This window comes from Erigeron canadensis, chromosome 2 (assembly GCF_010389155.1).
Source record: "Erigeron canadensis isolate Cc75 chromosome 2, C_canadensis_v1, whole genome shotgun sequence".
NCBI lineage: Eukaryota > Viridiplantae > Streptophyta > Magnoliopsida > Asterales > Asteraceae > Erigeron > Erigeron canadensis.
In genome coordinates this window covers 3518696-3530480 of record NC_057762.1, presented here as the reverse complement: position 1 = coordinate 3530480, position 11785 = coordinate 3518696, and the positions used below count along the sequence as shown (strand labels likewise).

The following is an 11785-nucleotide window of genomic DNA, read 5'->3' as shown; positions in this document are numbered from 1 at the left end:
AATGGTTACTATTATGCGTCTTCTAGTTGTCAACTCGTGATACGACTCATTTTCCTAATTTTCAAGTCGTGACTTGTATCGTAAGAGTCATATAAATAAAATCATATAACATAAATATATAAGTATGTATAAAAACATACATATGCTAACAGTTACGTTTTTGATTGATTTTCATTTTATATTTTTTTTTTTAAAAAAATGCATATTGTATCAATAAATTCATTATATATATATATATATATATGACAGAGATCAAATGAGAAGGTACCTTAAAAAGAGAAAGATGAAAAGGTTCACTTTTGATTTTTTTTAACTTGTTTTTTGAACTTTTTTTCTTTTTGTTTTTAATTTTTTTCATTCTCTCTCTAATTAACTAATTCCATATAAAAATTTTAAAAAAACTTAAAAAATAGTTTTTTTCAAAGGGCGTAGCCCGTATACTATAGACGAAGCCTCTCGGCTTATGGCGGAGCCATAATAGCTAAGGGCAAAGCCCGTTAGGTAGATCACCCCATCACCGATCAACCTCTATGACCTATCACCCTCTATGACCTATCACTCCCACCAGCTACCCTTTATTAATATCCTTAAGGGCGAAGCCCGTACCGTACCCTTACATGTATAACTCACTAACTCTGATTAGAAATTTTTATTTTTATTTATTTTTTTAAATTTTTTATGGATTGAATTAATTAAAAAAAATCAAAAAATCAAAAAAACAAGCTAAAAGAAATAAAAAAACAAACCTTCTTTCCCTTCTCTCCTTAAGAACCTTCTCTCCGGATCAAGCTTCTCTCCGGATCTCTACCCTATATATATATATTATAATATATATTATATATACCTATTTATATTATACTCTTTTTAATACTACTTAATAAAGCAAACAATACTCCTACTTTTTTAAAAGTTTTCTTTTATGATTAACTTATATACCTAAAATGCCTTTAATTAAATAATTTACTAAATTTATTTATCGACTCTTGAAAAACTACAATACCGTTTTTATATCAATTACTTTTATATATCAATAACCATATTTCCACCATCACCCGTCGCCGTCAATACGACACCGCTACTACCACCATCGCTACCACTGTTCCCGCCGCATCGTGCAGGCTTTCTCTAGTCTTATCTAACTAAATGCAACTAAAATAAATTGGTTTGAATTTTAGGTCATCATGGCCCACCATCATTATTTTTTTCCTTATAAAAGTATCTTATCTAGATGATTATCTAGTGAAATCTTAAAAGAATCTAAACACCTCCAATCAAAAGACTCCACGTGTCCAGTCCATTCTTCCCCAATAAAAATCAAACACACCCTATCTATCCATATACCTTTGTTAAATTTTCTCTCGTTACTTCTTCTTCTTATTTACCAACTACTAAAACGTTTTTCATATTTTTTGTAAATCGCACGGTTCACACTACGAACCCTATCGGACCAAGTCACATCATGAATCACACAATACATCCCGAGCCAAAAGCTGGTACTATTCACCTTGTTAGTCTTCTCTTTTTCTTTATATTCTGAGTCGACTCACACGAGTCTAACAACTATGATGTTTCTTATGTGATATGTATTCATGCTATGTAAATAGATTGTACTTCCTTCGTCCCATCATATGTGTCTTACTTTGAATTTTCAAAGTTTTCGTTTGTAACTTTGACTATAAATATTTTTAATTGTGTTATATATTATTCAATGAAATTTATATCAATGAAAGCATATCCAAGTATCACCCATTCATTTGTATACGAGCCATTATTAACTTATAATACATGGATGATAACATAAACAGTGAATATAGAAAGAAGAAAAAAGCAAAAAAAAAAAAGTTGAAAGTACTATAATATTCTATCCAGAGACATGAATGATCACTGTTTGACTTGATATTATGGATGGACCTTTTCCTTCTTAGATAACTCGGATATTTTCAATAGGCATTCTTTTAATTTCTTCCTTTTTTTTAAATAATTGTGTTATGGTTAGATATGATTCAATGGTTGTTTATATGATGAGAGATGCATTGTATGCCTTTGTTATTTGTGTTAAGAGTAAAAATTGGTCGATGAGTACTAAAGTTTGCCATTTATGTGAAATAACTATAACCTGATTTCCCTGCAGGTTTTCACAAATGAGGGTCAAAAGATTCTATGTCCTTTTAAATCTAAAATGCATATAATGATTATGAGTTTTGGTTTATTATCATAAGGGATTAATAATAAGATGTAATCTAACTTTTAATCCCTTACAATAATAAACCAAAAATCATAATCATCATGCACGGTTAAGATTTAGAAGAATATATATAGAATCTTTTGACCCTTAGTTATGAAAGCCAAAGAAAAATCAGATTAAAGTTATTTTACATAAATGGAAGAAAAACAGCTTCATCGGCCAATTTTCTCTCTTTAATACAAATAGCAAAGACATTTACAATGCATCTCTTATTATATAAGCAATCATTGAATTGTATCTACCTGTAACACAATTTTCAAAAGAAAAAAAGAAAGAAGAAGAAAAATAATGCATATCGAAAAAATCCGAGTTATCTGAGAAGGACAAGGTCCTTTCATAATAGCATGTCAAACACTGACTATCCATGTCACTGGAAATGATACTATAGTTCTCCCCCCCTCTTTTTTCTTTCCCTTTTTGACTTTTTTTTTCTTCATTGTTTATGATATTATTCATGTGTTATAAGTTAGTAATGGCCCATAGGTAAATAATTGAGTGAATTCTCTTTGGAATTGTCTTTTTAACTAAACTACAATGGTCTGATTCTTTTGAAGAGGATATGTAGGCAATTCGGCGCCAGATGCGACCCCATCCACTCCCTCCATCCATGGAGAAGGACACTTGAATTAACTGCAAGTATGTAAACGGCCCTAAATGAGCAAATGCGAAAAACAACTTATGAGAAAATGGGGACTAAGACTTTTGTACAAACAAATTAAATTTATTGAGAATTTTAGACCTCCTTATTATTGGTGGTCTCCATTTAAAGTGGAGTTTTCTTGGCTATATAGTCATCAATGAGGTTATATGATTTGTAAATAGTTTGAAAGTATCTGAATAGTGAGGAATAAGGACCGGATGTAGATGAAAAAGGAAGTGATGTTTGGAATTTTTTTTTCCCTCGCACACATATGTTTTTCCATTTGGTTTTTTATCTTTAGTTATTTATACTTTTAATCTTATATCTTTTGTGTTTGCTGCTTAAAGTTAATTACATTTATTATATTAAACTTTCTAAATATATTAAAAAATATATCTTTAATCGATGACTTTATATGATAGAGTTGTAAACTCGACCGTTTCAATTGAGAGCTGAGACTCGGGTCGAGGGTAAACAGGGTCGAGTCAGGCAGACTCGACCTAAAACTCGGTCAATAGCTTATACCCGGGTTAACATAGCTCAAACTCAGTCAAAAATCAGGTCACCCAGTCAAAACTTGGATGACCCGGCCAAAACTCGGGTGGCCCGGTCAAAAATCGATCAAACTATTTTCTATTGATTTTCTTTCAAGTGTTACGTTTATGTTTCTCGATAAATAAGTTTGAATTTTGAAGTATTGTGTTAATATATTTAAACAATTATGTTTATTTAAGTGTTCAACGTATTTCTAATTTTCTAATGTATGTAATTTCATTAACATATGATTTTCCTATATAAAACTCGATCCTGGTTTTGCTCGATTTTGTTATGAATTTTTAAAACTCTTGATATGCTAAATCCTTGAATGTTAAACATTGTTATTTTGAAACATTAATATAATACTGTAAAGTTCTAACTTATTTAGAGAGATATATAAACGTAATCTTTACTTCCTTATAATGGAATATCTTTTTCTTTTTTTAGTCAATTACATTTGAATTACCAAAATTAACCTTGACTTTTTATGTTCTGTCTTTAATAAGTTATAATTTACACTCTAAACCTTTATTTTAATAACTAACACTTTAAGTCCTTATTTTTTAAAAAATTATACTATCACAATTACATCAACTTACACCACTTAACACCGCCACCACCACCAATAGTACCATCGCCGACACTAATAAACTGTCTTCCCCACCACCGCCGTCGCATTGCGCGGTTTACCATCGCCGACATTAATAAACCGTCTTCCCCACCACCGCCGTCGCATTGCACGAATACCATGCTCTTGTATATATATATATATATAAGGCATAGCCGGTTGTGAGCATAGGTAGTAAGGGCATGAGCCTAGGGCCCAATACTTATAGGGGGCCCACAAATTTTGTCACAGCTGGAAGGTTTAACAGAAAAAAAAAAATCTATTGATGGTAGCGTACAAGGGAGGAAGAAGATGTACAGGAAAGGGAGACAACCCTTACATATTATCTATATGAGTATATTGCACTTTATTTTTTTCAATTTATTTTTTTCAAAGTTTATAATTTTTGGGGCATTTATTTCGTTTTTGTCTTGAGCCTAATTTTAATTTTTTTTTATGTTTTCGGAGACGATCCTGATATAAGGAAGAATACTACAATAGTCAAATTTGAATGTGTTTAATCAAATGTAGAATCGGTTTGAAAGTTATGAAAGCTGTTTGATTTAAGTTACGGGTGCTATTGCGAAGTTCAAACGGTTTCAGAAGGAGGTCAAAGCTAGTCTATATCATCATACCTTATTTCTTCTTTGGACGAGTCTTATTTAATTTGTTGTTACGCTAAGACAATTTTGATTTTTTAGTAGACTCCTATTGATTTGTTGTTGGGCTGAAACAACTTAATTAATTAACTGAAGTCACGTGACAAATGCATGAGTTAGATAAGATGTATACACGCACAATTTTTAAAACGTGATCAAAGGACGTCTACTCGTCTAGCATACTCAAAGATAAACATGTTTATATAAATAAAATCGTTCCATTTCATATATATGAGTATATTGTATATACCATCTCATGCACCAAACAAATTGTTGGGACCAATCACCACAAACAAAGAAATCAACACACAAATAAATAATAATAAAGTAAACAAGAAAAAGCAAACGACATAATGCGTTACTTGATTCGACTTGATGAGTCTAATCCACTACCACAAATATCACCACAAATGTTGGATGACAAGAATGGAGACGCTCACTCACAACAATCTATAAATCCTCAACAAAGTTCACTCTTTTTCACACAAGAATAAAGTTGCATAAAACATCATCTATTAACTCCTATTTATTTAAGCAACCCACAAGGTATTTTTCTACTCAAACCAATGTGAGACAAAGACTCTGGGTCAATTATTATCACAAATAATAAATTTGTATAAAAGCTCAAGCGCACATTTTTTTCCACTAATATCTTCGTATTCAAGCCCGATGTTATTTGTGAATTTTAAATGTTAGAAACTTTTATGAATCATTTTTCGACATACATCCTTGAAAATATAGTGTTAAAATAGAGTATTAAATTGTGTTGTTTCGCCGCTAATGATCTGGTATACTGCCATAAGACTATAAGATGTAATATTGAAAATTTCAGTACACACATTCCATATGCTTTAAAATCAAAATCAAAGTGTTCTAACCAGTTTGACATTTTCTTCCGTTTAAGTGGTCTCGTTTGAAACCTCTACAAGTAAATATGTTGGAGATAATAGAAAAAATATGAACTAATCACAATTATATCTTTTAAAGTAGTGATTAATAGATTTGCTTCTATAGAGATAAGTAATTCTATCATCATATCTTCCAAAACCGTGTAAAAACTCATCATTCTCGATCAAGTGGTTATATCCGTAAGATTATAAAAATTTGAGTAAAAAACTCACTCCATTTTGTTACAAACAAATACGGAAAACCACCTTCATTAATTGCATATGCCTAATCAATAAGCTTAGCTATTATTAGCAACTAGATGGATACCCGTGTAATGCAGTGGCAGTATACTGTGGCGGTGGACGGAAGTGACAACGGTTGATGGTAATAATTTCTATATTAGCGTTAACAAAATTGTGGGTTACAAAAGAGAGACAGTGGTTGGAGCGTGTCTGATTTTAGGGTAGAGAGGGTATTATGGGAATAAAAAATGTCCAAGAACAAATAAAGTATTTCAAAGACAAAATTAATTAATAGGGGGGGATTTGCTTTATTAGGTAGTATAGATAAATAAGTTTTATCGTAACTTATTTTATAAAGAATCAAGGAGTTAGCCTAATGGTAAAAGAAACATTTGGTGACCTTAAGGTCCGAAATTTGATCCCGTTTGACATAAACAATAATGTCTTTAAGGTGCACATTACCAATTAAGCTTATACCCACATGTGAAATTTTAAAGACACGGGTTTAATTCTTTAGGGTGCCCAAATCATGTAGGAATTAAGATGGAAATATGATACCAGTATCATATACTTCATACGTAATGATTCGATGGGTATCCAATTATGGTATGAGACTCGGTTACCTTTTTCTTTAAACACTATATTATAAAGATTATACCTATTTGTTGAAAAATAAACATTTCAAGGAAAAGTAATATCCATATCATTTTTTTTAAATGTTTAACATTGTGATAGATGTATCAAAAAGTTGATATCACTGTCACCTCCCATTTTCAATATTGAGAATTCCCATATTTTTTCTCTTACTTATATATATTGTATGATTTTGTTAAATGAATATATAAGGATATTTGTTAAGGTATATCAAATATTTGTATACTTATCATAATATAACTTTTAAGAATTATGATGTTTCTCTTCTAGTTATTTTAAATTTTTATTTAGGGATAAGTAGGCATATCATATACCTAATATGACTTTATTAAATTAACTTATATACTTTATTAAATTAACTTAATTTACAATATTTATCACTTAATTTTTAAATTAACTATATTATTTTATTTTACATCAATTACTTTTACATCAATAATCCATGTTTTTCAACGTCGTCAGTATCACCACCACTATCCTTCACCGTCGACATCACATTGTCATTACCACCCCTACCATGTCGACGGGCATTCGTCTAATATAAATAATGACAGGGATATTTCTATAATAAGTTAAAAGATGAGAGGCATATATGTCGATAATCATATAACTTTGTCTCTGTGCCTGTCGGGATCATACATAACAAATCTTTTCTTATAAAAAAAAACTTCTAAGCACTTATTATAACCCGTAAATTTCCGGTGAACAAAACCACGGCGGCCGGCGGTTGAGAAAACAATTACAAATGAAACCATCATCAGAAACCAAACTAGAATCAATGACAAAAACATGTAACGATACAAAAATGAAAAATAATAATAATAAAAAAGAAACAACAGGAAAACAAAGAAAGATGTTGTTAGGATTAGGGTTTTGGATACAAGGATTTAGATGTTTTCCATGGACGGCTGTGATCTTCTTTTTAAAAGACGGTTTACGTGTCGATCCATCAACTATGCAAATTCTGCAGAATTCTGCAAATCTGCCCATGGTTGCCAAACCGTTTTATGGACTTATGTCTGATAGTTTTTATTTCTTTGGACAGCATCGGATTCCGTATATCGCCTTTGGAGGTATATATATATATATACATGGTATTGATTTTATTTGATAATTGTATATATATATGTTATATTTGTTTGTATACACTGATTATGAATATTTTAGCATGTTTATGTATATGTATGTATGTATGTATGATTTATTTTCATAATGTTTATACATAATTCAAAAACGGGCTACGTATTCAAGTCGTCTTCATAGAAACAGAAATCACATGTGAATTGGTGAAGTGAGGGAGGTATCAGTAATCATATTTGAATTGCTAGTGGATATTCCTTTATTCTGTTTTGATTAGGAAAAACGATAATCGTAGTGAATTTTGCTGTTTTAGTGTATCAAGTTTGGTGTTTGTTAATAGTGTTATTATAATATGATAAGAAATCAGGGTGTAACCTATATAAAATATTCCCTTGACAATGCATGAAATATTATATTTGTTGATTAACTTGGATATGTGAATTTCCTTCCAACTTGTGAGAAATGTCCTTTAGCAATTACGAATAACATTATATGATAAATGGATCAACATGGGCTGTGCTTTATCTCAAACGGGTCAAATATTGTCTGAAGTCTGTTTTCAGTGTTTATAGTATACTGCAGAGTATGGTTTAAATTGTATCCATTGATAGCTAAATATATATTTTCTTTTTTGTGATTAGCATTCCTTTTATGTGATTTTCTTACAAAATGGGCAAGAACTGTGTATTGGGTCGACCCAACTGGTCTTGTCCTTTTTGTGGGATACTGAAAAATGACCCGTTGTTTGACCTATATATATCTTGTCACCCCTACTCATATGGTTTAGAGACTGGAGTGATTTTACGTTCGCCTATTAGACCAGACATTGATGAATGCTATTGTGATTATGTCTTGCAGCTATGTTACAAGCTATATCATGGTTTGCCATTGCATCTTTACCCTCTTCGACCATTTCGTTTTTCACAATAACCATGTATCTCCTCGTTGGAAACCTTGGGGCTTCAGTAGTTGAGGTTGCAAATGATGCTCTTGTTGCAGAATGTGGAAAACAGCCTAATAACAGTTCAGATCTCGCATCCTTTACATGGGTGGCTGGATCTATTGGCGGTGTTCTGGGAAACCTGCTAGGTGGTGTTTCTATTGATCGATTTTCTCCAAGAGCGATGTTTTTGTTCTTTGGAATCCTGCTGGTTGTTCAGTTCTTTATCACCATATCTGTAAGTGAGAAATCCCTCGACTTACCAAAGAACACCTCTACACATGGGATCAGAAGCCAGCTTTCAGACCTTTTGACAGTACTAAGAAAACCTAAGATTTATCAGCCAATCTTATGGTTTGCAGCTTCGTTTGCCATAATTCCAGCCTTGACCGGCACCATGTTCTACTATCAAACACAACATCTAAAGATTGAATCATCAGTTCTAGGGATATCAAAGGTGTTTGGTCAGGTAGCTATGTTGTTATGGGGTGTTGTATATAATCAACGTTTAAAGTCTGTTCCTCCACGAAAACTGATTTCTATTATTCAAGGGACAATGGCTGTTCTAATGGTATCAGATGCTTTATTTGTGAGTGGGTTTTATCGAACAATGGGTATACCAGACTCAATGTACATTGTGCTTATTTCTGGATTTCTTGAAGTCCTATATTTCTTCAAGATTCTACCTTTTAGTATTCTAATGGCAAAGTTATGCCCACCGGGTTGTGAAGGATCTTTAATGGCGTTTGTCATGTCTTCTATCGCATTGGCGTTTATTGTAAGTGGATACCTAGGTGTTGCACTTGCCTCATATGTTGAGGTCACAGACAACAATTTCTCTGGTTTTCAGAAAGGGCTTCTAATACAGGCAGTATGCACTGTTCTGCCTCTTTTTTGGTCTTCATATATCCCAGAGGCCCCAAAAATCGAAAAAGAGAAGAAAAAAGAGTAGAGAAGTAGACTCGGTGCTCAAATGAGGGGAATGGAAGTTTATCTCCTGGAAGTTCATTGATCAAAGCCCATTTGTTCCTTGTGTGCATATATATCTAGAGATGGTGTACTTAAGTTTATCACATGGCTCTCAGCCTTTCTGGAGGTAAAGCTTGAGGGTCCTACTGACATCTATCTATAGAGACATCTTGTTTATGTGTACATAGAAAACACAAGATACACAAGCAGCCCGGGCCTGATATTCTGGTTTGGAACATGGTGGCCTTACTATGGGCGAGTTGTAGACAACCTAGCCTGAGGATTTGTTTCTAGAGTGCACCTGTTATACATATTTATTTACATCTACACATCATTATTTCTCTGTTTTCACAACGATTTTGTCTTTAATTATATTTATTTACAGTAATTGTTTGACGATATATTATTACATATGGTTTTTAGGTTTGTTTTTAATCATTTGATATTTCCTGTAATTTACTTATTTTTACCTATTTTAATACAGTTACATCTCTATAGAATGATTCGTTTTGCGATAAAATTCTTAGTGAACTTACTAGTTATCTAAAGTAGAAAGTTCTCATGTTATGCATCCAAACAATTGTCTGCCGTCAAGGAAAGACCTTTTAAGTGTTATCAATATTATATTTGTTCAATGTTGATTTACAAAAGTCTAGAACTTAATTATCTCAGATCCTAGAGTTAACGAGTAAGATGCAAAATCATTAAAAGCAAAGATCAGTAGTTTTTTTTTTAAAATTTAGATTCACAAATTCCTGCTTAGAGTTACACTCAATTGACTTGTGTTTTCAAAGAGGCAACATTGGAATTTTTCACATGTGATCAAGCAAATATATGCTTGAAACTTGGTTACATTAGTTAAAAAAAAGATACACCAGTGCACGCAGTTTGCTCAAAACCATAATCTATTCCAGCAAACTGATTCTATTAAAACAAAGTTAAACAGACAAGAATTTAATCTGAAGTACTAAGAAGTGTTTAGTAAAGTGTGCTAGTCGATACGTAAGTAAATATAACTAGCAGCGCGGATATCCATAATTGCGACGATTCCTTTGACCTCATGCCATTGCTCGGGTGAAACCCCAGTCCCATGAACCCGGATTTTGGAGTAACCGACGCCATAGGTGAAGCTGCCACAAAAACGACATAGCATCAGGCTAACATTGTTAGATCTTTGCAATCATCAAGTTATGGATAAAAGTCTCTTTACAAACGTATGAGTATGAGATTGTTAACAATTACTTACAAGCCACGGTAGTATTGGTAGCTGACCCTAGAGAAACTTGAGGTGTTGGCGATATCGATGGCAAGGGTGCACCTTCATAAAAGCAAAAATGCTAGTGAGATGGAAATTATAATTAACAGAAAGAGGTATGAACAAACAAAAGTAAAGACTGGAGTTCCTTAATCTTATAAGAGAAAACAATTTTCATATTTTTTTAGCCTGTGCACGATTTTTATAGAACAAGTTTGTTTGATTTGGTTTGGTTTGGTTTGAAAAGACACACAAACCGTATTAATCTTGAAAAATAAAATAAAACTGGAACGAGTTCTTTTTATGCCCTGGTTCAGATTAATATAATTCCCAAGTTTTTATTATGTTCAGTCCAATTTCAAACCAAACCGATATAGACCAGTCCAGTTCTGTTATTTTGAACGTTTCAGTTCGAAATTGATCAGGTATTAACAGGATGAACACCCATATGACACCAATGTTGCGACGTGAATAAAACCCAACCTGTGCAAGAAACAATATCAAAATCAACACTACATATATGCGGAAGTTCCATAGCAAGGGTTGTGTTAACAGGGAAAGCAGAGCTCAAAGCTGAGTTATTGAGCAAGATGCACAAACACCGTGGCTGCTGCTGATTGATATGCCCCAGGCTATCACAACATGATTGTGTCGGTGTTGTGGATACACCTTGAACGAATGGTGCACACATGGCTAGTGGAAGGATACGTGGGCCACATTCCGCAATGGTGGGGGTTATTGGCAAGTTGGGTTGGGTAATGGCAGGAGATGGAAGGTATGTGATGATCAACAAAAGAAGCAGGGGAGTGATACAGGTTGTGGCAGTCGAAATATGGGACGACGACATGGTGGTGCTACTGTGCCATTGTTAGAGGTTTGGATCAATTATATAAACGCAAAAGTCATTGGTTCGGTGTGATATACAGCATAACTAATGTGTGAGAAACCACCACCAACCCCAATGTGCATTTGACCACAAAAATGAATAATACATGTATGTGTGTAGTTGAACTTCAAGTACTCTTTTTGGTTATAGAAGCTCCTATATTATCTCAAGCATTTAAATGCC

The 11785-nt window shown here is 32.8% G+C and overlaps 2 protein-coding genes and 1 long non-coding RNA gene across 3 annotated transcripts; 2 read left to right on the top strand and 1 right to left on the bottom strand.

Moving 5' to 3' along the window:
- Positions 1 to 1351: 1351 nt before the first annotated feature.
- Positions 1352 to 3177, top strand: LOC122589074. The gene is made up of 2 exons (XR_006322224.1): positions 1352 to 1493; positions 2800 to 3177. It is a non-coding gene; the product is annotated as an uncharacterized LOC122589074 (long non-coding RNA).
- Positions 3178 to 7063: 3886 nt separating this feature from the next.
- On the top strand, positions 7064 to 9899 carry LOC122589099 (probable folate-biopterin transporter 7). Its single transcript, XM_043761343.1, has 2 exons — positions 7064 to 7545; positions 8411 to 9899. Exons 1-2 carry the CDS (start codon positions 7218 to 7220, stop codon positions 9442 to 9444), a joined length of 1362 nt encoding a protein of 453 aa, XP_043617278.1. The 5' UTR covers positions 7064 to 7217; the 3' UTR covers positions 9445 to 9899.
- A 540-nt stretch (positions 9900 to 10439) lies between these two features.
- Positions 10440 to 11563, bottom strand: LOC122587527 (non-specific lipid transfer protein GPI-anchored 10). Its single transcript, XM_043759712.1, has 3 exons — positions 11200 to 11563; positions 10708 to 10779; positions 10440 to 10591 (listed from the first exon to the last, which is right to left on the bottom strand). Exons 1-3 carry the CDS (start codon positions 11561 to 11563, stop codon positions 10440 to 10442), a joined length of 588 nt encoding a protein of 195 aa, XP_043615647.1.
- Between the last annotated feature and the right edge of the window lie 222 nt (positions 11564 to 11785).